The sequence below is a fragment of the Patagioenas fasciata genome, chromosome 10 (assembly GCF_037038585.1).
Source record: "Patagioenas fasciata isolate bPatFas1 chromosome 10, bPatFas1.hap1, whole genome shotgun sequence".
In the NCBI taxonomy this organism is placed as follows: domain Eukaryota; kingdom Metazoa; phylum Chordata; class Aves; order Columbiformes; family Columbidae; genus Patagioenas; species Patagioenas fasciata.
The window spans coordinates 21,318,254-21,344,230 of NC_092529.1; the positions used below are offsets into that span (position 1 = coordinate 21,318,254).

At 38.2% G+C, this 25,977-nt stretch overlaps 1 protein-coding gene across 5 annotated transcripts in view; it reads left to right on the forward strand.

Annotated features, from left to right (window-relative positions):
• The window catches only part of CFAP20DC (CFAP20 domain containing), a 52,773-nt gene that overhangs the window by 15,134 nt on the left and 11,662 nt on the right, over positions 1-25,977 (forward strand). For 4 of the 5 annotated variants that reach the window (XM_071813293.1, XM_071813292.1, XM_065845668.2 and 1 more), the window contains exons 8-15: positions 2,483-2,644; positions 5,440-5,576; positions 6,389-6,587; positions 7,152-7,298; positions 11,172-11,500; positions 13,660-14,073; positions 16,781-16,984; positions 22,475-22,536. In XM_071813293.1, the coding sequence (XP_071669394.1) occupies positions 2,483-2,644; positions 5,440-5,576; positions 6,389-6,587; positions 7,152-7,298; positions 11,172-11,500; positions 13,660-14,073; positions 16,781-16,984; positions 22,475-22,536 (1,654 nt within the window). The remainder of the gene's footprint in view (positions 1-2,482; positions 2,645-5,439; positions 5,577-6,388; positions 6,588-7,151; positions 7,299-11,171; positions 11,501-13,659; positions 14,074-16,780; positions 16,985-22,474; positions 22,537-25,977) is intronic. The other variant, XM_065845670.2, reaches the window with a different exon arrangement.

Here is a 25,977-nt window from a genome sequence, read left to right on the forward strand (position 1 = left end):
AAAAATGAAGTGGTATTATAGCATATTAAATCTGATAGCGTTGAACTTCAGGTGACTAATTAAATATATGTGTACTCCTCTGTTCTAAACATTTATATCCTTAGAGGTATTTTATTGAAAATATTCTAGCAAGATTTATCAAGTAGAGAGCTTGGGTTAATGAGGTTATAATATGCTGATAGAAATCAGGTTTTGGCCAATAAGAGAGTATCTGAAAGGAAAGATAAATACCCCAACTCAGCAGCATTTACTGCTTGTTTTCTTACTTTTGGACATCAGCAGCTGATGAAAGCTTTCTTCTTTAAATAATTCAAGGCAAAACTATAACAAAACATTATTAAATGAAACAGAGCTGTGAAACCATCGTAAACATCTTTCTGTGATCTTTAGTCCATTTATCCTAATGTGTCCTTGTTCATTGAAAAAGTACTATTGGTGATGAGGTGAAAAAAGAGATTATATTTGTAGTAGAGCAGGATATTGGTCAGAAGTTTCCCAGTCTCCAAACTAGCGTCATAATCCTGAGTCATTATTTTCCAAGGGGGAGAACTTCATTCCTTGCTGATATTTGCAGTAATAGAGGAGGAATTTATAAAAGCATAGCTAGTGCGTTCTTATTTTAGAGGCAACCTAGGTACAGTTCTGCTTCGATTTCATTCCAGTTTTTGTTTAGTGGCTTTTGAAGGAACACACCTGAAAAAAGAATCCTGGTTTCTGAAGGAGGGACAGGTGGCAGTATTGGAAACTTAACAAAACATATCTTCTATTTGGAAAACCTAAACCAATAAGGGAGAGTGTGTTGGTAAGGTTGGGAAGAATATTAATTAAAAAAATGGCTACAGAGAGAATCTGGTGAGGTCTTAGCAGAAAGTGGAGGTAGTGGCCTCACAGGCTTTTTTTCTGTTGGTTCATTTTCTCTCTTCTGTTCTAAACGGTTTCTGAAATGTGCATAAATGTTTTAAATTGGTTCCAAAATTCCAAAATGTAGTTAGCATAATGAATAGACAGCTTTAATGAACTGTATACATGGTAGAATATCGCACTTTTAATGACTGGATTGTTAATTCCGTGATTATTACACAGCTGGTGGGCATTAGTATTTTCTGTATACTTACGCATTTCTTTATCTAGGCAAGTCTCAAAGTTTGGCTGTATTAAAATAACTCTATTTGTCATACTCAATGACAGAAAAACAATAGTAGTTTTTTTGTTATTATTAATTAACTTTGAGTTAACAATCCTGATTTGATAAAGCTTGTTTCCTCTCAGATGATCGGACCAGTTAGTTGAGTCCCACTGGCTGCAATGACATTGCAACTTGTAATGAGGGTCAAGTTCTCTGCTTAAGCCTCCTTGGTGGTAGAAACAATGATTTCAAGGTGCAATGTGTGTGTTCTTAATATGTTTTGCATTGTTAAAGTGATAGCATGTAGAAAGGAGAAACCACCTATAGTAAGAAATTATTTCTGTATGAGATCATTGAGATAGATAGGGAAGAATTTATCTGCGCCATGACATTGGGGCATACAAGCTTTATATATACCTAGTTTCAGGTTTCCATAGTAATCCTGAGGTTACGTTGGAGTTTTTATCACTAAGTATTGCCTTACAGTGGTAAATAATGTTCTGGCTTGGTGAAAAAATAAAATGTAATGTGGGACACTTGATTTTTTTCTATTAGCATCTCGAAACTTGATTAGTTATTTGTGTTTGGTTTGGGGGTTATGTGTTCTTATCCTTGGAAAAGAAGCTAACGTTCATTAACTTAATATATTCAGGTCTTATAAAATTTGGAATGAATTTGCATCACATCAGGAATTGTTCTGACTCTGAATATCTTTCTTTGTGGAGAAGAACTATCATAAACTTAGTCTATGTTGGTTATCAAAGGGAAGGCAGAGACAATCAGATCACGTTCTACTAGTGCCTGATGTCCCAAGAATAGATCAGTTCATGGCTTTTTAGTCTGTCCTAAAAGCGTAATGGTGTCCAACCTTTGGAATTAAAGCTTGTGAAATTTTTATTTGCACGTATGGGACTCTCTATTTGCTACTTCACTCCCACTGATATCAATACCATTTTCAGATGTTCATTTTGTCTGAAAATCAGGGTATCAATATCAGAATTAAAGCTGAGTTGTAATAAAAATTAAGAAAATGTATTTTGTGATTCTGTTCTGCTTGTTCATTTGCCAGATGAAAGAAGCTGATCTATTATGACTATTCCAGCCATTTGTGGATATTTATTAATTTAAATGTATTGCATTTTCTTTGCCTAAAAAAATACATAGTATCACTTCAAAATTTACATGCTTATTGCCTTAAACGTGGATAATTGCAGCAAATCTTTCAAATGACCATAATCTATTAAGTTCAGACCCACCCTATGAACTATAGTATAAGTAATCTAACAAATAATGTCAGTTGAATTTAATGCCATCGTGTCATCTGAGTGAAGTAAAGCCCATGTGTTTTGATTCTAGATCTGTGTGTTCCGTTTATGCCACGTGAGCCCACAGATGCTATTCCTCGAACCTGCCGGCTAAATACGGACGTGCCGCAAGTTACGCAAGTGCTGAACCTCACTAAAATTCACAAGCCAGAAATAAAATGCAGGAGACATCCAGTGACGGCGCAAGAAACGGGTGTGTTGTATTAAAATATTGTGATTATGATCCTACAGTATGTGTACAAATAATGGATTTTTTGGTAAAAGTATGCATTAAGAGTTCCAGTGTCTTAAACATGAAAACTCTTGCATAGCTGCAATATCACGAGCATATAGACACTTCTGGTTTATAGTTTGAGATCTGTGTGCAGCCTGAAAAATTCTAATTCAAACATTGGATTTATAATCATATTTGAGGCATGTCTTCTGAATGTAAATTGAAGTGTGGCCGTTCGGTTGTTACGCTCCCAGGTTATTACTGGTTTTGTAAATCCCGTTTCTGTAGATCCATTTGCAATAGTAAATATCCTGCAATATGTGCAGGCACTTCTTAAAAAAAGAGGGTTATAATGGATTTTCGAAGGAGAATATTTTGTATGCTCTGATTCATGTCCTTCATGGAGAACTGATAATTTAACTTCTTTTATTATAAAATGTTGAATTGATTGTTACTTTCAGCTTAAACTTGAGAAGTACATAAACTTCTTACTTCTAGAGCTTGCAAAAACACACAGGTGAAATCTCACTATAGGCATCGTCTTTACTCCTTTGTTATTGGCTTCTGTACAAGACACAAGATTAAGCCTTTAATTTGACCCATATAATAATTGCAGTGTCTTACTGAAGTTTTTCATTTCCCCTTATTCTGTACCAGCTTTTATGAGTCATTGATTCATCATACTAAACCAGGGCAGTTAGAGCATCTTTTGAGAAGGAAGTAGGTCTGAAGTAGCTTTGAAGTGGGTCTGGAGAAGCAAATCAGTTAAAGGATCCCTTTCCAAGACATCTTCTCCAGCATAGGCGATGTTAGAAGTGGTGCTGTCGATAAGGAAGCTACATTTTTATTCCGCTGTCTTTAGTGCTTTCTCAGGCTTGAGGATTCTCATCCTCAGTGTTTGAATTCAGGGAATGGTCATTTCCACCATTTCTGTCAAAATGCTCTGGAAATACTTCTGCAAAGGATTGACCAAATGAATAAGATAAGTTACAGGGAATGGTAACTACTGGTGAAGTTTAATATTATAGAGGACAAGATTATAGCCAAAAATCATATTTAATGTGTAGCGCTCTAAAGAAAAATCAACTTTGTATGAAGTATTTCTTTGGGAACAGCCTTGATAATATGAAACGTTTAAGAAAATACTTTTTAAAGGATTTTCTTCTGCTTTTACTGATATATGGAAAAAAAACCCCAAACAAGCAAAAAACAACCAAAAAACCAAAACTCAAAGATTTGATGGTCATCACTAAGCTACCGTGCTGACGTGTGTTCAAGTTGTTAACTTCTGCTCTCGTATATTAATAACCTCTTGAGTAACGGCAGCCTGTGTCCTACACCAGCGGACATTTATAGGAGAGGGTTTAAATTTTTGCTTCGGGTAAGACCCATCATATATTTACTTAAATTACGTTCAGCTTTATTTTGCACACTAGTACCAATTTTGTGATATTAAAGGGCAAATATTATTGCCCTACAAGCGATCAAGCCAAAGTTCTGTTGGGAAGTTTGACTGTAAGTTGGTTTTTGAAATAGCAGAGAAAATTCTGGAATTCAGTTTCTCAGGGGCTGTATCGAACAATCAATACTTCTTGCCTGGGTTGTCAGAATACGAGGGACTGTAAAACTTAGATGAATGCAATAGTATGAATGATATATCTAAACAGAAAAATGAATGTTCATTTAAAATAAGACTCAGATTTTATTGTCTGGACTACTGAGATTTGTAACCATTAGCTATCTAGAGTAAAATAATTAATTATAAGATCCCTGACCTGCATGAAAATAAAATGCCTTCAGTTCAAGCTTTAACCTTTATTTTCAATCCCATCTTATGAAAATAACGTGTTCTTCCAGACGTGTTTTCCAAATTTCAGAAGTTTGCCTTCTTGAAAATGGAAGCTTTGGTGTGTTTATGTACATTTTAATTGGAAAATGTTCTTTTTATCTGCCAAACAAAGTTTAGCAGATAACCAAAAGCTCAAATTATTTTTAGTCTCATTTAATTACATGTATTATTTCATTATGCCATCAACACACTGTTATGTGTAGATGTAGGTAATTAATTGCAGTCAATTAATGTGTTCGTAAACAGAGATTTTCATGCAAATCAGCTTTTCTAATTGGAGCTAACAACATCCCAAGATAGTCAGCAAATTAAAGAAATGGATGTTAAACCAAGACAGGTCATCTAATGTTGTGAAATGGCAGCTGTTAGCAGCAACCAAATGTCACACCAGGAAAAAGGGAAGAAGGTAATGGCAGAAAGTGGCTGCTTCTGTGCTTATTAGTATAGTAAATTATGATATTTGGTGTCTAATGCATTATAAATAGTTCTCCACTGAGCTGTGAGTGATACCTTGAGAGTCTTGCTTCAGTTTTCTTGTGTTATTATTTATTTATTCTGTTATTTATTAATTAGACTTGTTTTTCCTCTCGCAAGTTTGGTTTTCATTGACGTTCTAAAGATATCATGCAAAGCTTTTTTTTTGTTGTTGTTTATAAATAGCTCCTTTTTAAATAAACTTCTAAGGCAAGGGCATTAGAAATATATCTGTGTAATAGGCCAGAAGTTTGTTGCTTCTGTGTTGACGCACTTTTATAAAATGTGCTTTTGCTATTTCTTCATATTTCTAGCGATTGTGCTGTGAAGGAACGTAATTTTTATCTATGTTCAGTAGTGGTTTATTTCAGTTGATTTGATGTAAGTATTAATACTTATTCTTTGTAAGTACTGTAACATTTCCTTAAACCTCTTATTTTTCTTAACTTAGGTAGCTTGGTTAATAGAGAACAAGGCAATATACGCAGCAGTAAAACTCGGGATGTATCACATATCGCATTTGGATCAAAGATCCTTGGGCCACCTCCATCTTCAAACAGAAGAGTCAATACAAAGGTGTCTGGAGAGGTAAGAAGGCTGAGATCACAACAAAGCTGCTACCGCTTCTACAAGAACGGGATTGACAAGCAGAGATAAAACTTGACTGGAACAGACTGATGTAATTTTAGCATTAGGCCTGTGGAGATCTCTTCCTACTGAAATTAGACTGTGGTTTCTTATTCTTATTTTTCTGATTTTTTTTTTTGTTCTAGACTTAGGGAAATTTTGTGTATGTCTGTAAAGATTTTTCCTTACGATGAGATGTGTGATGCAGAACAGAATCGGCGTTCCGCTGCGCGCTCTGTGCATGATCGGCAGCTGTACGGTGGCTCGTGTGCTGCTGTCGGTTACAATCCCAGGGAAAGCAGCTGCTCCCACTCTGCCCACAAACCACGTGCAGGTTTTAGGGATCTGGTTGGGACTACAGTTCCCAGTTTAACACCATGAATGGAGGATCCAGCTGAGGGAAATGGACTCTTCTGTAGGAATTTACGGAAAGCTAAGATGGAAAATGAGATTCCTTTCTCCAAAGACGAAAGAACTCCTGAGATCCAAGAATAGCTGCACATTTCTCTGTTGTTTTATCCAGATAGTGAATTTTATTTTGTTTTTCTTTGCCTGGTTTTACTTTCACTCAGTGAAAAAATTCCCTGCCTGATACTGGACTGTGAACACTGAACATAGCACACAGAACTGTACCTACCAGAAAGTTTCCTGAAAAGATATATTTAAAAAAAGAAAGAGATTTGGAAACATTTATTTGAAAAATAAGCTTAATTCAAAATGTGTGTTTGCCTTGGAGTATTTTGAAAACTGTTACATTTTTGTCTTTCATTAAGAAAATAATGTCTTTCAAGGTAACAAAGACCTGGAGTAGCAAAAGCAATAGATCATGCCAACTTCAGAATTCAGGAAAGGGAACTGAATCCGTAGAAGACATTGAGAGATGGGAGCTGTCATTCTCACCATGCAATGGTTCTTTAGATCAAGGAGGCAAAAGGAATACTCACCAGACAGCTGGAGGTGTAAGTCAAAATGGTAAGAGCGTAAAGCAAAGAATATGTAGAGTTCACAAACTGCCCGAATTTTTGGATGGTTCTGACTTCAGAATGTAAGATTCATTTTCTGCTTTTCTAATCCCTTATCTACCTTGTTTATCACTGAAGACATTTATATTAAATCATGGCTTGTTCTCCTGTATGTGATGGAATAAATGCTTATTCTTGCTTCAGGTATTTGTATTGTGTTTGAGCCAGGGATCAGCACCTGCTGGTAGTAGCTACAGGTTAAACACATATTCCTCCTTCCCTCATGCCGTGGATATAACTGGGCTATTCCAGTGGTTCTTGATGATTTTGCAGACTTTTGCAAGCTTACTTTTTGTAACTTACATGGTTTGCACTTCTTCCATACCTTGTGTTGAATTTTTATTCTCTTATGACTGCAATATTCCTGCTGCCCTGCAAGATTGCCCTGCTGTTGGGAAGATGTTTATTTCCCAGGACAATGCTCCATATGCTGTTGTTTTCTGTGCCTCAAGTAAGAAAAGCACACAATATGAGTGTTTGCGGGCATTTCATAAGCTTCTGGGTTCTGTTTCAGGCCCTGAAATTCAGACTCGGAAAACCTCTGAGAGCGGACAACCAGATTTTCAGCTCACCTCACCACAAGGACCATCAGCAAACAAGAGCAGTCATAGAAGATTATCTCCAAAAAGTGCAGCCAGAAACACATGGGAGATAACCAGTGGTATGGTGCTAATTTTATATTATTTTACATCTCAGTTATGCGTGGCATGGGGCACCTGTTGTACATTTTGAAGGATTCAAACAGTTCACATAAAATACAAATGTCTGTGTTGTGGGGGATTATGGAAATCAAACACCCTCCAACAGAACTGCTTTTGAGCATTGATAAAGATTTACAGGATTAGGCAGAGTACCAGAGCAGTGAATAGCTAAAAAAAAGAAAAATTCCATACTTTCATGTTTAAAGGGAAAGAACTAAAAATAATTTGTTCTTTAAATCCCTATTCAATTTAATGCTAAAGACTCCAAACATCAAATGTATGAGAAATTTTTTACTTGTTCCAGATAAGAGTTTAGGATATTAATTATGGTATCCATATTTGACACAGTCTGCCACAGCATCCTCACAGCTGAACTGAGGGAGTGTGGTCTGGATGAGCGGGTAGTGAGCTGGACTGCGAACTGGCTGAAGGGAAGAAGCCAGAGAGTCGTGGTCAATGGGGCAGAGTCCAGTTGAGGCCTGGATCCAGTGCAGTGCCCAGGGTCAGTGCTGGGGCCAGTATTGTTCAATATATTCATCAATGATTTGGATGAGGGAACAGAGTGACTGTCAGCAAGTTTGCTGGTGACACCAAGCTGGGAGGAGTGGCTGACACTGGAAGCTGTGCTGCCATCAGAGACCTGGACAGGCTGGAGAGTTAGGTGGGGAGAAATGTAATGAAATAGAACAAGGGCAAGTGTAGAGTCTGGAATGTGGGCAGGAACAACCCCAGGTTCCAGTATAAGTTGGGGAATGACCTATTAGAGAGCAGTGTAGGGGAAAGGGACCTGGAGGTCCTGGGGACAGCAGGGTGACCATGAGCCAGCACTGGGCCCTTGTGGCCAGGAAGGCCAATGGTACCTGGGGTGGGTTAGAAGGGGGTGGTCAGTAGGTCAGAGAGGTTCTCCTGCCCCTCTGCTCTGCCCTGGGGAGACCACACCTGGAATATTGTGTCCAGTTGTGGCCCCTCAGTTCCAGAAGGACGGGGAACTGCTGGAGAGAGTCCAGCGCAGCCACCAAGATGCTGAAGGGAGTGGAGCATCTCCCGTGTGAGGAAAGGCTGAGGGAGCTGGGGCTCTTTAGCTTGGAGAAGAGGAAACTGAGAGGAGACCTCATTAACGTTTACAGATATAGAAAGGGGGAGTGTCAGGAGGATGGAACCAGGCTCTTCTCGGTGACAACCAGTGATAGGACAAGGGGTAATGGGTGCAAACTGGAACACAGGAGGTTGCACTTAAATTTGAGAAGAAACTTCTTCCTGGTGAGGGTGGCAGAGCCTGGCCCAGGCTGCCCAGGGAGGTTGTGGAGTCTCCTTCTCTGCAGACATTCAAACCCGCCTGGACACCTTCCTGTGGAACCTCAGCTGGGTGTTCCTGCTCCATGGGGGGATTGCACTGGATGAGCTTTCCAGGACCCTTCAACCCCTGACATTCTGGGGTTCTGTGTAATATCAGGTTTGCTTTGTCATACAGTACTCTTATCACCAGACATTTAATGTTCTTGAGCCTTGTGCAACTGTATCCTATGGTGAGCTTGGGATGGTGCTGCGCTTGTTCTGCCATTAGCTTGAGTAAATATTAATTTAAATTTTAGTGGGGGAAGGGAGTTTTTATGATTGAGTGCTCTTATTACCTTAGAGGTTAGACACTGCTATTCATAGTATCTTTTAGATTTATTATAGACCTCAAATCGCATGTCTCCTGTAGCAGATGTTCAGTACCTTTACCAAGGTAAATTGTTTTTAAGGAAGCTAAAAAATAAAATCCGTGAGCATCGTTTATAGTTTGCCGATCTTATTTATGCAGTGCTGAAACCTTCATTAAAATGTTAGGCTGCAATTAGAAGCTTTAGCTTAAGTCTGACTATGTAGAAGAGTTAATTACATGTTTAGGTGATCATTCTTGCATTTATCTTGTTTGCTGCAGTGTTGTGATTACATAGCAATTTGCATATTTTGCTAAGATACTCGGAATTGTTCATTTCAATTGACATGGAAATGCTGAGTTAAAAAGAAATTCCAGTATCGTTTGTGGCGGAGAGATAATGGGATTTGGTTTGGTCCAAAACACTCCGTATCTTTCACTTGTAGCCTATTAACAAAATACACCACTAACTGCAGGTTACAGAAGTTGCTGAACTCTGTAGGTAGCATAAAATGTCATCTTAAAGCCTTAAACTTTTCTGTCATTCCCCACCCTGTATATTTCATTAAGAATGAGTACTGTGGTATACAAACTGATATTTGCATTTAACTTATTACTAACCCAGGTATATTTCTTCAACATCTCTGGAAACGAAAGATGTTCTTTATAGAGAAGGTTAGACTAAAAAAGCAGAATATTCAGACTGAATACTATGCCGATGCTAAATCTTCACAGTAGTTCTTTTTATTTATGAAGTGCTTTTGATAAGTAGAGACATGAAATAGACTTTTTATAGAGAGTAGACAATGATCTACTGGATTGTTTTAAACCAGTGTGGTTATCTAACATAAAAAGAGTTTACTTGAAAACTTGAGAGTCTTCATGTAGACACTGAAAAACAGTAGGTGCAAACCGTGAATGTAAAAGATGTGGTAAATCCCTACTTTTCACTGGTTCCTAGGACAAACTACTGCTTAGGATGTTAGCTGGAGCTCGGTAGCTTTATTAGCCCTCTTCAGTAAACAGGAGAAATCACAGCAAGCCTGTTTCTTCTGGCATTCTCATTCTTCCTTCTTTTGCCTTCATTTATGATGGCTCACATTTCCCCCTTCTCCCCACCCCCAAAGCTGCTGAGTCTGCCTGAAGTGATAATTATCTCTAACAAAACTAAGAAGACTAGAATACCACAGTAAATTTACTGTCTTCTCTGACAGCAAGCGTTTTATTACTGCAGTGCTACTTTATTATTACATTTTTAGTATTTTTTATTGAGGCTTTTTTAATACAGTTGAAGGTAACTTTGTTTTATGGAGCCAGAAAGTTTCAAGATCTAGTGAATAATCCACACCACACTACCTTTAATGAAGATAAGGGAGTATTGCATACTTGAGCAATTTTCCTTTTCTCAGATGCTATTTGGGATTGGGTTTAATCAATCAAATTGACATTTTTTTCTATACCGTCATTCGAAACAGTAAAATATAAGTTAACAATAAGAGTATAAAAATGGCTTTTTCATGTTTATCTGGTGCACTCAATCTTTAAATCCATTTCTGTAGTTTATTGTTTGTTTTAAAATTGGCAGATTAGCACTGCCTGTATTCACGGAAACCTGGTGAAACAGAGATCTTTGTACATTTTTCATGTCACTCTATTTTTCATCAGAGCTGTAGTTTGAAATTGAGATTTAAACCATAAGTTCTGGGCATAAAAGAAAGTGAAGAATTTCAGCAATAAAGAAGCAGTAGATTGTAATAGTATGAACTTTCCCCCAACTATGTGTGATTATTTTTTTAAAATGTCAGCCACAAAAATGCCTATAGAGAAAGATCAATAGCCAAATTTAATAAATTAATGTTTTCCTAGAATGAAATTCAGTTCAAGAGTTTCAAGTCTTAGCAGCTAAATAGTTTCAGATTTACAAATTGCGGGTTTGCATATCACATATCACAGCCTGTGGATGTTTTGAGCTGAGATCTGGAAATGTTTTGATTAACCTTGCCTCACTTAGAAAACAGCCTGCTCTGTTTTGTTGCATCCTCATCACTCTTCCAATTGTATAAATCCAATAAGCAGAATGTCTCTGTGTGAAAAAACCCTTATTTTACTGTACAACTTCTGGAGAAAATGAGTGATCAGGTTAACATATAATTTACATACTTGGCATTAAAATAAATATTGTACATTTCAGATGAGTGGGTGTTCCCAGAAAGTTTGGCGGAAGGAGTTCGGTTGGACAGGAGTGAGCAGTTGGTAGCTACTGAAGATTCAGCCTGCTGTAATTTAACCTCACCACAGAACGCCTCTGAGCGTCACGGCACGGAAAGCGGTGATCACCAAGCGAATAGTAAAGAGATTTTTGTGTTTTCATCAAGCCCTCAATCAGCTCCTCGTGGGAAGTCTCCCAGCGTATCGCCAGAATCTTGCCTTTTCCCTTTGGATTTGAAGCAAGACAGTAACGGAGTACATGGGCAAACCCAAATTGAAGATAACTTTGAAGGAACTGACAGCAGTGAAGAGGTAGGCCACTCTGTATGTGTAATTCTTGATAAAGTCTCCTTCATCTTGAAACTTCTAGGGTGAAATTCTGTCTTCACACTAGACAGAGGGGATAAATCATCTTTTCCCCATATACCTACAGGTCGATTTGTCTTTGTCAGGTTGTGTTGTCTGTCTGGAGACAGGAGTGAAAATGCAGGTGTACCCTCTGTAACAGGTGGACAAAAGAAACCAAACTCTGTCAGCCCCTCTGCTAACAGAGAGGTGTATTGTTACAACAGAAAAGGTTTTAGGAAAGCCTGCGTCATAGATTTGAGTGAGATACAAGCCCTTTACGGCTGAGCAAGAGTGCAGTAAATAAGGCTTCGTTCTGCCTTTTCAAACTGTAGGCAGGGACTGTTTTGCTCAACAATATTGTCGAAAGCGAATGAAGAAATTTCAGCTTTTTACTGTCACTTGCTTGGTATTTCTGGTTTGTATCCTGTCGGAGCTGTTTCAACATCACCGACTTTAATTCTTCTGCAGTGTCGAAATCTTTCAGCAATAAAATAAATGAAAAAAATAAATGTTTTTTTAACAAATGTATCAGCTGATACTATATAGAAATTCACCAAATTGTCCATTCACTGAATCGTTGCATTGTGTTATTACAGTAACTCCTACTTTTGTGATAGTGCTAATGTGTTTCATTTTTAATTCTAAAAATCTGTTTCTTAGCTTTCTAATCTGTTGCTCATAGCCGAGAAAATGAAACCAAGTTACATAATAGTAAGATGGACTGAACTTAACAGAAATAATCTATATTCTGTATTTCCGAGAAACCAAATTGCTGATGGTAGTTCTAAGAAATAATTTTTTTAAATATATGTTAATCTTACATGCTGATGTAAGGTATATTGTTCCAGGTTTTCACTCTATTATTGTCTTATTGTCATTGTATTGCAGCTTTCTTTAAAATTCAAACACATTATGTTTGTGTATAACACACATGGATATGTACACGCTCTTGACTTATATCAAGTAAGATGGGCCTCTCAACCTACAATTTCAGTAGTTGCATGTGAGCATAAATTGGCTTTCTCCTGGAAAACATAAATAAAACTTCACTTTAATTAAAAAAAACCAACAAAACATATCTTTGTAGTTTAAGTATCTCAGACTGCTAAAAGTCCAAAAATTCCAAAAGTTTTCTCTGGGGTTTTTTATGTCACTGGATCATGAATAAAAAAGTTGCAGCTAAAGGAGCTACATCAGTTTCATCCTAGTCTGCATTTGAAGTTAGTGCAGCTGCAAAGGAGGATTATGTACTTTTTATTAAATCTATGGAAAATCAGTATTAGCTATAAGGGACAGGTTACACATCAGGATAAATTTCAAATAGGCAAACGTTGACTGTTGCATGTACTGAGATCGGTAAGACATGCGCAATAATAATAGTGCTCTTACTAGAATTATACAGTTTATGTCACTTTTGGCTTTTGGGGAGGAAATGTTTATGCCTGCAAATTGAAAACAGCACATGTTTATAAATTCCCTTTAGTGGTTACTAATTAGTCACCAAAAGGTCACACGAGGAAGTCAAGGAAGGGAGCCAGGAGACCTGCGTGGTTAAACAGGGAGCTGCTGGGTAAGCTCAAGTGGAAGAGGAGAGTTTACAGATCATGGACGGAGGGCTGGCCACTTGGGGAGAATATCAGGCTGTTGTCAGAGGGAGGCAATTAGGAAGGCTGAGGCCTCCCTAGAATTAAACCTGGCCAGAGGGATCAAGGACAACAGAAAGAGCTGTTCCGATACATGGCAGATTAAACTAACACCAGAGGCAATGTAGGCCCACTCATGAACGAGGTGGGTGCCTCCTGCTCTGGAGACATTCAAAACCCACCTGGACACCTTCCTGGGTAACCTCATCTGGGTGTTCCTGGGTAACCTCATCTGGGTGTTCAAGTGACTTATTTTGTAATTATATGAATGTCTTTGCTTTCAGCTCAGATTTCTGTCAGAGACTTTGTATAATTAAACTTATCGTGGCAGCAAACCCAAGAACTCTTGCTGTTTGCAAGGGCTGTATGACTTCATCCAGGGCTGTATGACTTCATCCAGGGCTGTATGACTTCATCAGCGAAGCCTTCAGTGAAGGAATTGAGAATTTTTCTGTCCTTGCTTTTGTTTCCGCAACTTAGGATGACAACAGTGAATTCATCCAGGGTACTGAGAACCTGGAGGTGAGCCACAACAGGCAAGGACCATCTGATCCAGCAGTTTTTAAAGAGATCCCATGGAAGACAATATCATGGGGAAACGAATACTGGAAGAATAAGGGACACAGCAAACATAACATTGAAGAGACTGTCTTGTCCGAACCACAGAGTTCCACTGTGAGAAAAACAGATTCTGCCAGCTCTCAGAGAAACTTAAAGCCCACCCTTTCTCTTTCTCCAACTGGAAGTAAATCTGAATTCTTTAAAGCAATTCCATATGGATCTGAAAAAACTGAAAGATGTGAAGGAGTTTCTGGTCAATTAAAAAGATCCGTCAGTAAAAAGTCTCTCAAGAAAGTCTCAAGAGAAAATTCATGTCTATCAACACAGACTTGCGTAAGTGATTTTTACTTTGAGATTAAATTAGTAGATTGTATAGAGAAGCTGTATTAGACATACCTATTTGCATGAAATAAGGCATACTGACTTTCATCCAGGTATATTCACGTTTCTTCCTGACAATGTTTACTGAACTCAGTCTGAGAGTTAATTTTATAGTTTTTTGTGGCACACAAAATATTGCTCCAAATAAAACAGAAAACACAGCAGTTAATAGATAAAAACATGTGTAATTGAACAAAGTGATAAAACCAGAACATCCTCTTCCATGAAGGGCATGGAGACGGGTTTCCTTTGGGAAAGGAGCAGATTAGGGGGCAGCAAGGGGAGTGAAATACAAGGGTGCAAATCAGCAGCAGTGCTGGGACCTTATGGTGATGAAACACAGCAGTGGCTGGTGATCTTAAAGACAATTTAAAGAAAAAGAAAACCCTACTAATAGCAGCATATGTTCTGTGTATTTATTACCTGGAGAAGATGTTAGAATCACCACTGGGTATGTAGAAAATGTGGAAGAATGCGATGCAGGTGTTCTTTTGTTTTGGGGAAGAAATAAGATAATGTTTTAATAATTTTTACTCATAGGAAAACCCCGCTTGATACTGATATTAGCTGTGTTAATATCCATGTATCTGTGATTGTATAATAAAATTCGTTTCCATTTTACATCCCCTTTTCCTCCTGGCTTTATCTATAGGAATTAGTTTTTTCTAGTTTCCAGTAGCTCCTCACATTTTTGTGATGAACAGTGTTCCTCCCTGGTTTCCTGATTCGTTCCAGTTTTGGAAAATTGTTCCACTTAAAGTTCAACTATATTTATTACTAGTCAGAACTGTAATCTAGGTGTCCATAACAAATGAAGTGATATGTTGATTACATTGCTAACAGTGTTTAATGCAGCGATCAACTTGGTCCTATGGAACGTAACTATAGACTACCTAGGTGGATTGCAAGTAAGTTTTTAAAGCGTTAGATATATTTTACAACTTCTTTGTGATATTTTGTTTTAAAAGATGAAGGGAAAGAGGTATCATTTTTCCTCCTCTCAATAAATTGCTAAATTAGACAGGAAGGTTATTACCATACTGCACTTGTAGTTGTAAATGTATTGCACACACATACTATAAGTTGTTGCTTGGAAGTATTTTTTGCAAGGTCAAAGCCTATTAGCAATGTGTAGAAAATCAGGAGTTTCAGATTTTACTGCTACAAAACACGAGATGAAAGTATCTGGCATATTTGATCAAGTAATAAAAGTTTCCCATGCAGAAGCCTTTCCTTGGACTTCTTTGCTACTTCTTTTTGTACTAGGCCAAGGTTTGAACCAAATCTGAGTGCCACTGACTACCTCTTTAACAGTCATTTATATTAGAAAACATGTTCACCTGGCACTTACAGAATAAAGTCAAATATGTATTCTTATTAATTTTTATTAAGAATGTTTCCAAAACTTTTAAAATTACTATAATAAGCTATTTGAATGTGGCCTGTTTCTGACCACATACATACATAAAGCTTTTTTTTGGTACCTGTTGGGGCACTTTTGCAGGAAGTATTCTAGGTCCCCACAAGTTTGAAGAAAGGAGGTGTTGCCATAGTATTGTTAATGACAGTGAGACAGCACTGGAGGTTTTTTGTTTGCTGTGGGCGTATAATTATTTCCATTCTGAACCACTGTTCATTGTTTTAAGAACATCTTTAAGAACCTGGTTGCCTGCAATGTTTTATTCATGTTTTAACAGAGTTCTCTATTATTAAGTACCAATATTTTTAATTAAGAGGTACCGTCCTCTGGGTAATAGTGCAAGCATGTAGATAGCTGGTAATGAAAGTTTTCCACACGTATAACTACATTCAAACAATTCTGAATAGGTAACATCGCAAGCTTTGTGAGAAATGAACAAATAACTGGTAGTAACTGAGCTAAGAACTTGCATTCAGTAAAGGTCTGGAGAAAAATTATGCATTATTTTAGGATTAAAACTGGTAGTAATAATCACATTATTCAGGAATGAAGGTTGGACCTCAAAAGGCAGAGGTAAAGAAGGGGGTGGCAGCTGTGCCAACAACTTCTGTCATCTTCCCGTACCTTGTACAAGTGACAGATTATGTATATCTGTGCCAAAAAGTAGCTTCCGAGGGCTGGAGGTGATTCCATAGGAAAAAAAATGAGGATAAAGAAAAATTAAAACATGTTAATCTTAAAATATACACAGTTTCCAAAACAACTTATAATTTAGTGCTGGCATATGTAGCTTTCCAGAGACATTTTATGCTGTGCTTGACAAATAACTAAATGTGAAGTTGATGGTGTTTGTTACTGTGATAACTGTGTGGTTGGGTTTATCTCCAGATTTGCATTTACTGCTTAAGCAATTGCAGCTGCTGGATTTTCGAGTTTCTGAAAACCTCTTCTGGTTTTAATTGCAGTGGAACAGCAACTTCATCAAACACCCTGGATGCAAACTGCAGTCCACAACAGTGTTTGTGTTCTTCTTCCTTCCTGTCATTAGGTGTAAATATGCTTGATCGCATATCTGAACAGAAATCTGTTAACTAATTTTTATAGTGAAGATTATGTTTCTCTTTTAGTATTGCAGCTTCTTGAAGATTCTCAAAGAGATTCTCTGAAGTGTCTGTTTCATTCATACATTCTGCTCTGTGATCCTGTCTATTTTATTGACTTTTCCATTCTGTTTCACAGGAGTATGACTGGAAACACTACCGGTCAAATAGACTGAGTCCATCTGAACTACAGATGCTGGCCAGCATGGAGAGACAACAAAACGAAGAATTAAGGGATGCTGGGGTCTCCCATGGGCTGAGCGCATCACAGATCGACAACTGCAATGTCAGCATAAGTGCAAGCAGCGATGATACAGAAACCTGGAGCTCTTGTTTCCCCCCGGTGAGTCTAAACGTGCAGTATTTTCTCTATATAGTTTCTATCAATTCTGAGACTCGGGGGTCTTGAATATTAAAACTGCTTTGAGTAGCTCTGAAATTCAAGGTATCATTACCAAAAGGTTTTTACAATTTATTGAGTAAAACACACAACCAGAACACATGGACTTCCAGCAGGTCCTGTAGTACCACCGTGGGCAAAGAGCAAATCTATTGTGTATATTCCATCCTAGAATCCTGAATAATCAAGTAGGCCGTACAGCTTGTCGCAATAGCAGCTGACAACCTGCAGGTGTGTGATACAGTACTTAAAAATAGTTCAAAAATGAATGAAACCCAGATACACCAGTCAGCGACGTCATTACAGTGCGAGTAGTGGAAAATAATTGCTTCTTACAGTGATAAAGTCTCATTAGTGAAAAGCTAATGAAAGCTATTTCAAGGACTGAAGCAGGAGAACAGCAGCAAAAAGCCGTAGGAGTTCTGAGCACTTAGTACGTGACCCTTCTGTATTTTTCACCTTGTATCATGATTTGTCCTGGTAGAAAGTGGTACAAAATCACACACAGCTGCGCTATGTGACAAAGTACTGTTATGAGAAGCAGAGGAGTGTTTGTTACAGTCCACCAAAGGCTATTGAATGTATGAAATCAGAGAAGAATATTTCAGCAACTGCATAAAGGTACTTGCAGGAGCTGCTGTAAAACTGGATAACCTCGTGACTCCATCTGTATTTCAGCAACATAGTTCTTATTTTATTATAGGTGAAACAATAATAATGAATGTGGCTTAAGTAAAGCACACAACTCCGAGGCAGATCTAATGTCAGAAGATTAAACGCTGCTGTGTTGCCCCAGTATAGACTATTGTAAGGTAGATGCTCTAAAATGGTAGATGCTATTTACCTCCAGGGATCTATAGGGTCCAAACACAGAGGCCTGTAGTAGCCACCTTCCATACTGAATGGTCGACACAGCGTTGGGATTTTGCAGTACACTGGTAAATGAAGGTTTCAAATGAGATGTGTCCATAAGTAGTCTGTCATGCAAATAGGGCCTTGGTTTGCCAAATGATACTTTGCAGGATATCAGAGAAACATTAGTACTTTTTAACTGTTGGAGATATGTCAACATTACACATTGAATTGATTTCATCATGTTTGCAATGCTTTTTCTCAGTACTCACTACATAGACTCAAACGTGGTGTAAATCTGCAAGACTGGACAAATGGAACTCAAATAAAGAGAATAGCAGCCTCATTAATTTTTTAGTAGTTTAATTATAAGGCAATTGAAATGTTTATACATGTCAGGTTTGGTTAATTCAAATTACATTACTAAAACAAAATGAACTTTTAAAGTAAACCGTACTGCTGCGGTATTCAGTGAAGCACAATGTGATTGTGGAGTCAGTTCTTTGATCTTTCTGCCTTGATCAGCTTCTGTAGCTTCAGACTTCATAGCATCAGTTTGAAAAAGTGTTTAGATATAACAGGTTAGTCATTTAAATTGTAATTTAATATGGGTATAGTTTTTCACAGTAGTCCTTTGTGACTTTCTTTCTCTGCATAAATCAAGTGTAAAAGGCAACGTATTTGTCTTTGAGAGAGACGTTTTCTAAATTTCCTTCAGTTGTCTGAAGTGTCGATGTGTGTTACGCATGCAGCTTGTCAGGTTTCTCCTCTGTGCTTTGCAAGGTGGGCATTGAGGCTTTCAGGTCTAGTGGCAAGAACCTCGTTTCCAGAAGAGGTAATTCAGAAAGCAAACCTAGTCTTTCTCAGATAGTATTCTGTCCTCAGACTATGCATGTGAAGGTGGGAATTCTATTTTCGAGACCTTCAGTATCTAAGAAGGTTATAAACAGCATTTATTAGGGAGGGTGATTATTTAATCCCCCAAGTTGTTTTAACACAGAAGCTTTTAAAACAGTAGTTGGGGGCATTTTTGCTGTGCTGGTGTTAAATTCTAATCCTTCTGGATTTTCATCTCCTGCCATGCATGGGTTTGGTATAAGACCTAAAATGAGTAAAGTCATCGTTTCTTCAGCTTCCAGTTTTTACCAGTAAGTGTTCCTTATATATGTACTTATTCCTTCTATATATTATCTTAAAATATATGTGTAGAATAAAAGCAAATTCATTTTACATCACTGATCTTTGGTACCATCATCATTTGAGTTGAGTCAAGAGAATTTGCAAATGATCAGTCCTTCCCAAATCTAATGTACAGACCACAAGAACGTTTGCGCAGGTGTGTTAGCCATCTTCCAGTTGTGTAGGCAAATGATTTTAGAAAAGAAATAGAAATAATCCTCTTATCCTACTTGGAGAAATTCAAGACTGCTTGAAATTCTTGTCATGATTAAACTTTCATGCTTACATATGTTTCCAGGTAGTATTTTTCTGATTATTTAAATCAGTAGTATCTATTGCTTTCTCTTATGTTCTTCAAAGATAAGTAAGGAGTATTTTTATTCCCGGTTTTGATTCATTTTATACAATCTTTTTATCCCTTAGTGCTAAGTATGGCAACAGCACCACCAAAAGGCAGCTTTGTGTGCGTCTTTCATTTTGAAATACCTATGATGTTTTGTGAGGCAGGGCAGGCTATAATCATGTTAGACAGTGAAGATATGAATCAAAGGAATATTTTCTATATATATAAAACACATTTTTAGTTAGTTTATTTTTTCCATTGCTTGCCATTTTTACTCTGATTTCCAGATTCATTGAGAATTCTCATGTTATTGACTCAAATGAATCTCAGAAACCCTTCTCAATGTAAAGGCACATAGATCGATCGTATTGCTAAGTTGCAGTGAGAACAGATGAACAGATGTCCTTAAACAACTGTAAACCAGATCTACTAAAGCTGTATTTTGTAAGTTATGATAGTTTACTGAGAACTGAGTATATCCTGTCAGGAGAAGTCGTTGAAACGTGAGTTGTTTAGCAGCTGCTGTAAACTATGACAGCCAGAAAGGAATAAAATGGCTTTGAATATTTTACATTACCAGCACAGCTATCAGTTATAAATATGAAAAACTTCTATTTTAAAATGTATTTCCTTCGAAGGAGAATTGTAAACCCTTGTAAAATGTGTGTGGGGCGCTGCTCCAAATCAATAATATGCGCCTATGTAGAATTAAATGTTTTAAGACTGCATTTGACTGTTTCTTACCTGAATGTTAAGGTCTATGAAATTCCATGTTAGCTTTGCAACAATATACAAGACACAACTGTATATATTGCAGAGTATAATGTGATGTTTCTACCCACATATCTACGTTACCCAGGAAAAGCTGCAAAGCTCACAGAATATTTCTGCTGAAATGCCTTGCTGCGTTCTAGAGCTCCAGTAGGACCTTCCTGCCGTGTCAGGGGATTGACCTATTCTTGAACAGCTGTTTCCACACCTCAGGCACCACTTCAGATGTAACACAAACATTCTGGGGCAAGATCATCTAGAAGAGAACTCAAAGTTTATCTTCTTGCATAAGGTCCCTGATTCTCAGTGAGAAATGCAAAGGAAAAGGAATATTATCCGAGATTGCTTGTTGATGTGTCTTGGAGGCCCGTAGTGGTGTAATGCTCCGTTACCAGACTCCAGCATCTGCCCACCACCAAGACTTTTGAGTAAGGAGTACTCACAGAGAAGAAAGAGAACTTGTTCCCCAAACAACTTCCTGAATCCAAATTCAGCCACATAGGCCTTGATCTGTGAAATATTTGAAGGAGTATTTCCAGGTTCATGGCTACTTTGTGGAAGGACTTCCAGCCTCCTTTGTGATGATTCAGAAAAGAAAACCACTTAACACAGAAGTGGTCTGGCAGAACCGAAGTCTGACAGACGAGAGGAGTGATATTTAAACCCAGAATTGTTCCAACTGAGAGCTCAGTTTGACAACCCCTGGAGGGATCTGTTCACATCAAGTCAAATTGCAAAACTGAGACAAACTATTCTTTACTATGAAATGAGCCTAAAAATTATTTAGACAGATATTCTGGTTCACAGACTGACTAATTTACTTTCTGTCTCATCCCCAGTCTTCCGCTAGCCATCATTTGGAAATTGCACTATCCGCCACCAGGCAATGACTCATATTTGGCAGTAATTAGGATGTCATTCATCCTCAACGTATATTTTACAACATCCCACTTCCTGAAACCATGAGAACATACTCTTTTTTTATTTATTTGTAAAAAAGCGATTGCTATCACACTGCTTAGTATTTCTTTTAGCATTTCGTATACTAAATGATGCAAGTATTGTTATCGTGTGCTTGTATTTTCACTTCTTTTGCGTTTGCTTCAGTGATTTGCTTAGAATTGCTTTTGAGGTGTGTGATAATGACAGGGGAGTCTCTTCTGGAAGCACCACATATACGGACAGAAAATGTATTTCTGAATTTGGGAATCCTTTAATTCTTATATCAGTTTATGAATATTGATCTTTCTTGAAAATAACTGGTTTTAATGCCTTAAAGCAAATGTAGTTTAAAACTTTTGAGGCATATTCTTACAATGGGTAAGTAACATTTGAAGACTGTGGGAAATGATCATATTTTGCGTGAATATTCACACTGTCCACTACAGCTGCTCATGAACATCTGAATGCAGGTTTCAAATTGGCAGTGCCGTAGAGAAACATGCGCTTCAGCAAACTTCATCTGGGACTGCGAAGATCGCCGTTAATGATGCTCCTGAGGAGGGAGGAACCGTGTCTGCCAGCCCTGTTCGCTCTGGCTCAGCGCTGTCGAGTCTCAAGAATGGTTGTTTCAGTGCAGATCCAACCAAGAGTCCCCGCACCAAGCGTCCTACAGACATACAGTCCAGACCTTTCCATCAGACAAGACTTTGCCACCGTTCCCTCTGTTTCCTGACATTCCCAACGCTCTCACAGGCAGTAGAATAATGACTGTGTGATTGGCTCCTTAATTCATCTGTATTTCCACCTGGACAAGAATCATAAGTTAATTTGTACTTTTGCATAGCTAGGATCGAAGAGGAGACTGAGGGGTGACCTCAGTAATGTTTACAAATATATAAAGGGTGAGTGTCAGGAGGATGGAGCCAGGCTCTTCTCGGTGACAACCAGTGACAGGACAAGGGGCAATGGGTGCAAACTGGAACACAGGAGGTTCCACTTAAATTTGAGAAGAAACTTCTTCCTGGTGAGGGTGGCAGAGCCTGGCCCAGGCTGCCCAGGGAGGTTGTGGAGTCTCCTTCTCTGCAGACATTCAAACCCGCCTGGACACCTTCCTGTGGAACCTCAGCTGGGTGTTTCGAGGTCCCTTCCAACCCCTGACATTCTGTGATTCTGTGTGATCTGAATAATTCCTTTTAATTTTCACAGATAAGCAAAAAAGACTGTAAAATTTTAATATCAGAAGTTGCAAATGTCTGTTCTCATAAAGGGTCTCTTACAAACTTTTAAACATTCTGAAAAATATTTGTGAAGTTATTTTCTCACTATTGTGTTTTTGTTTTCCACAGCCTGTCAGTCAGGAGCATCACTATCAGAAAGAAATGAGCCCACTTTCTCATTCCAACCCACGGTAAGATACCATTTATAGCCCAGGCAGTAAGGATTCGGTTAGAGTGTTCTGAATATTAAATGTGACATTCATTGATTTAATCTTAAATCTCTTTTCGGTTACAACCCTTCTCTCAGAGGGCTTTATTATTGCGTATTTTAGCCATTGTCTGCATTGTCCTGGAACGTACAACTGAATTCTGCATGTTTTGGCTGTACCGGTGTGTATTTAAAGTAACTGACACAGGCCTTGCGCCTGCACCTGCTTTGATGTGTGATACAGAAAATCCTTCTTATCTGCCATACAGACACTCTCACCTATTTCTTTCTCCATTTCTGCTCTGAAGGCTTAGAACTCAAATTCTGTATGTGACTGTAGGTGTCAGGGAATCCATTTGGTACAAACATTTTAAATGTTACTTGTTTAGAGGATTCTTTTCAGTAAATAGCCCAGTCAAGAAAGGGTGTTACAACGCTGTTGAGTAGTTCAAAGGGGTCCCGTCTACAAAATATTTGGCTGTCAGTTTTTTAGCTTGATCTGTTTTGTCTGGCATCAGCAACAAAATCCCTGTGACTTTAATATAAGGTAAGGTGAAGACAAGGGGAGAGGGTGGCTGTGGAGAAATAATCTAATTCAATGGTTCAGTTTCAGAACCGCCTTGTGTCTGTGGAACCCCACCATCACTTGTTCAGCCTGAACAAGAAGTGGATTTTAAAAAGCTGTCTTACTTTACTTTCACTTGGTGTCATGAATGTGGATTTTGCTTGTCCAAATTTGAACTGGACAGTGTATGAGTGTTGGGAGGGGTGGGAGGCAAGGACATTTCAAATACAACTTTTTATCCTCTGTCAACAGCCTGAGATGTTTTATGGTAAGGCACTGAAGGCCAGTTGTGCAGGATAATCCGCATTCCTCGTCACGCACATGTTTTCAGTCACTTGTCTCACTTGCCGTCCACATTTTTATTATCTTCTTGTTCGATTTTATCAAGTGAACACCATGAAACTTGCTGTGCAAGTTCACCCAGAGGCATCAGTTATTGCAACATGCCACCATATGTTTCCTGGTGCGCACGATATATTACTGGAGTTAGAGTATAATCCTGGATTCCTGTTGCTTTCACATGTAAATCAAAGTGCTCGTGTTGCTCTAGAAAACCTCTCTGCCTTGGGTGCTGGTTCTCAGAGGATCTGTCTCTGTCCTTATGAGTTGTTGCAATGGATGAAGTGGACACAGACGCTTGACTGCAGTCCACAGAGTGACAGATCAGGTACCTTGTGACTGACAGTTTGTCAAGGACTCTATTCCAGAATCAGTTTTGTAATTCTGATCACATTAGAATTGCCTATATTTTAGTGCAAGCTACATTACTTGTCTTCTTTTTGCCCATACATCTGTTGAGTCAGGTTTTATTAAGTTGTTTTTATGCATGTGCTAAAGTAATTGAGTACTCGGTACATTTTAGATACTGAAAAACAGAATAAACTCCATTATCTGTAAAAATAAAGCGTTTCATCATATCAAGTTAATACGATCAACAAATAAACTTGTATTTCCATATAATAAAATTTAAAACAAAATAGTATAAATTATTACTTAGTTCTTATGCTAGTTTAACCCAGTATACACAGTAGACTTAAATGTCTCTAGAAATCATTTTTGAGAAATGCAAGCAAAGTATTCATTAAATACCTGACTTGCAAGTGCCTCATAAATTCAGTAGCCCTTGTGAACTGCCAGAGAAGCATTATTGGGCTGTAAATACCGAAGATGACAAAATTATGAGGTCAGTTTGCATCATGAGATAAAAACTGGAGATGATGTGACTTGAATACCATCGTTCACATCATTACCTCTCATTTGTAATGGAAAATTCTGTAATGTCTTTTCACATAGGGTGTGTACCTACATGAGAGGGAGATAAAATTAGCGGTAATTCTATAACTCACTTCCTAAACTGTTCTTAAAGCAAATTTTAACAATTAATACATGAACAACTGGAAAATGTCTAAGTCTTTGTAAGCCTATTGTAGCTATGTAGAGGAACACCCAGAATATTTGAAAAATGGATATACCGTATGTAGATGGGTGGGTATAATTGCCATGGCATGAAGACAGCTACGTGATGCACTTACTGAAACAACAAATACCTTCTTGTAAAGAGTGATCAAGAATTCGACAGATCTCAACTTTAAGAAGCGTAGTAGTGGTATTTTCTGGGAAATGAAAAGAGAGCAATGTGGAAACTGTTGTCCAGTAAATGTAGGTTCTGCCTGTAATAAGATAAAACAAAAAGCCAGGAAAGAGAGCACCTGTGAAGATAATGGAAATGCAGTCAATAAAAAGACCCAGCGAGACTCATTTTCCATTGGTTCCACTGGATAAAGGTCCTAAGTCTGCCGAGAAGGTTGCTGGTGCAGTACGGGTGGCCTCGGCATCGTGGTGCTGTGCGAGGCGCAGAGCCAGGTGATGGAGGGAGAGCGGCCGACTGCAGAGCCCTCCGCATGGTGTGTGCTGCTTGCTCCTACCTCAGCTTCCCAGTCGCTCTCTCCTCTCCAAATACAAAGCCCTAACTATCTGTGTTACTTCTGCCTCCAGCGATGTCGGTTTGGAAGTTTCATTAAAGGAAATGCTGAAAGAAAGTACATATTCTAGAGGAATTTCAGCCGTACTGAGCTGCAAGGTGTTGAGCTGCTCTCTGAAAAAGATCACCCGATCCTAATTTTATTAACAGATTTTCAGAACTTCTGCAAATGCTCTCCAGAAAACTGATTTCTGATAAAAGCTAATTTTTCCCTGTGTGAGAGAGGGCTCTTTGATAAGTCCAAACCTACCTTTATAAGCATTGCCTCAGCAGGTCCTCTGTTGGCTTCCTACTCAGCTCTTCCCAAGTGAGCAAGTAAACTCTGTTCCTCTGAAGTTCAAACAGCGGTTCCCCAGAAACCACACTAAAGTAGGACACAAATATTTCAGTTCTTCTTTGGCTATCCTTTCACAAGCAGTATATTTTACTTAAGTAATTTCATACAAATTATACACAGCCAAATTTTCAGTTGGGTTTTACCCGAACATTTAACTCTATGAGTTTAAAAAAATGTATTCCCGTTGTGGGCACAGAGATTTGATGACAGCGTCTGCCTGATTTGGACTATCGCCAAGAATATAAGATGAGCACGTAAAACACAGGTGTTGTTTTATGAGAAAGTCTATTGATCAGTGGTCTCAAACCAAATAATGTTTGTCATTCACAAAGGAAAATATTTGTGAAACTGAAGTTTAATTTGTTTTCCCAGTTAGGGGCTGGTGGGTTTCGTTTGTTGAGAGCTCTAAATTCCAACAGCTTCTCTAAACTATTCTACATATGTAGAACTGACAGCTTTTCCAAGGAACCTGCAGAAGTTAATGAATCAATCAGTGAAAATGCTCCTCTGAAGTATTGTCTGTGCCTCTGCCGTGGGCTTG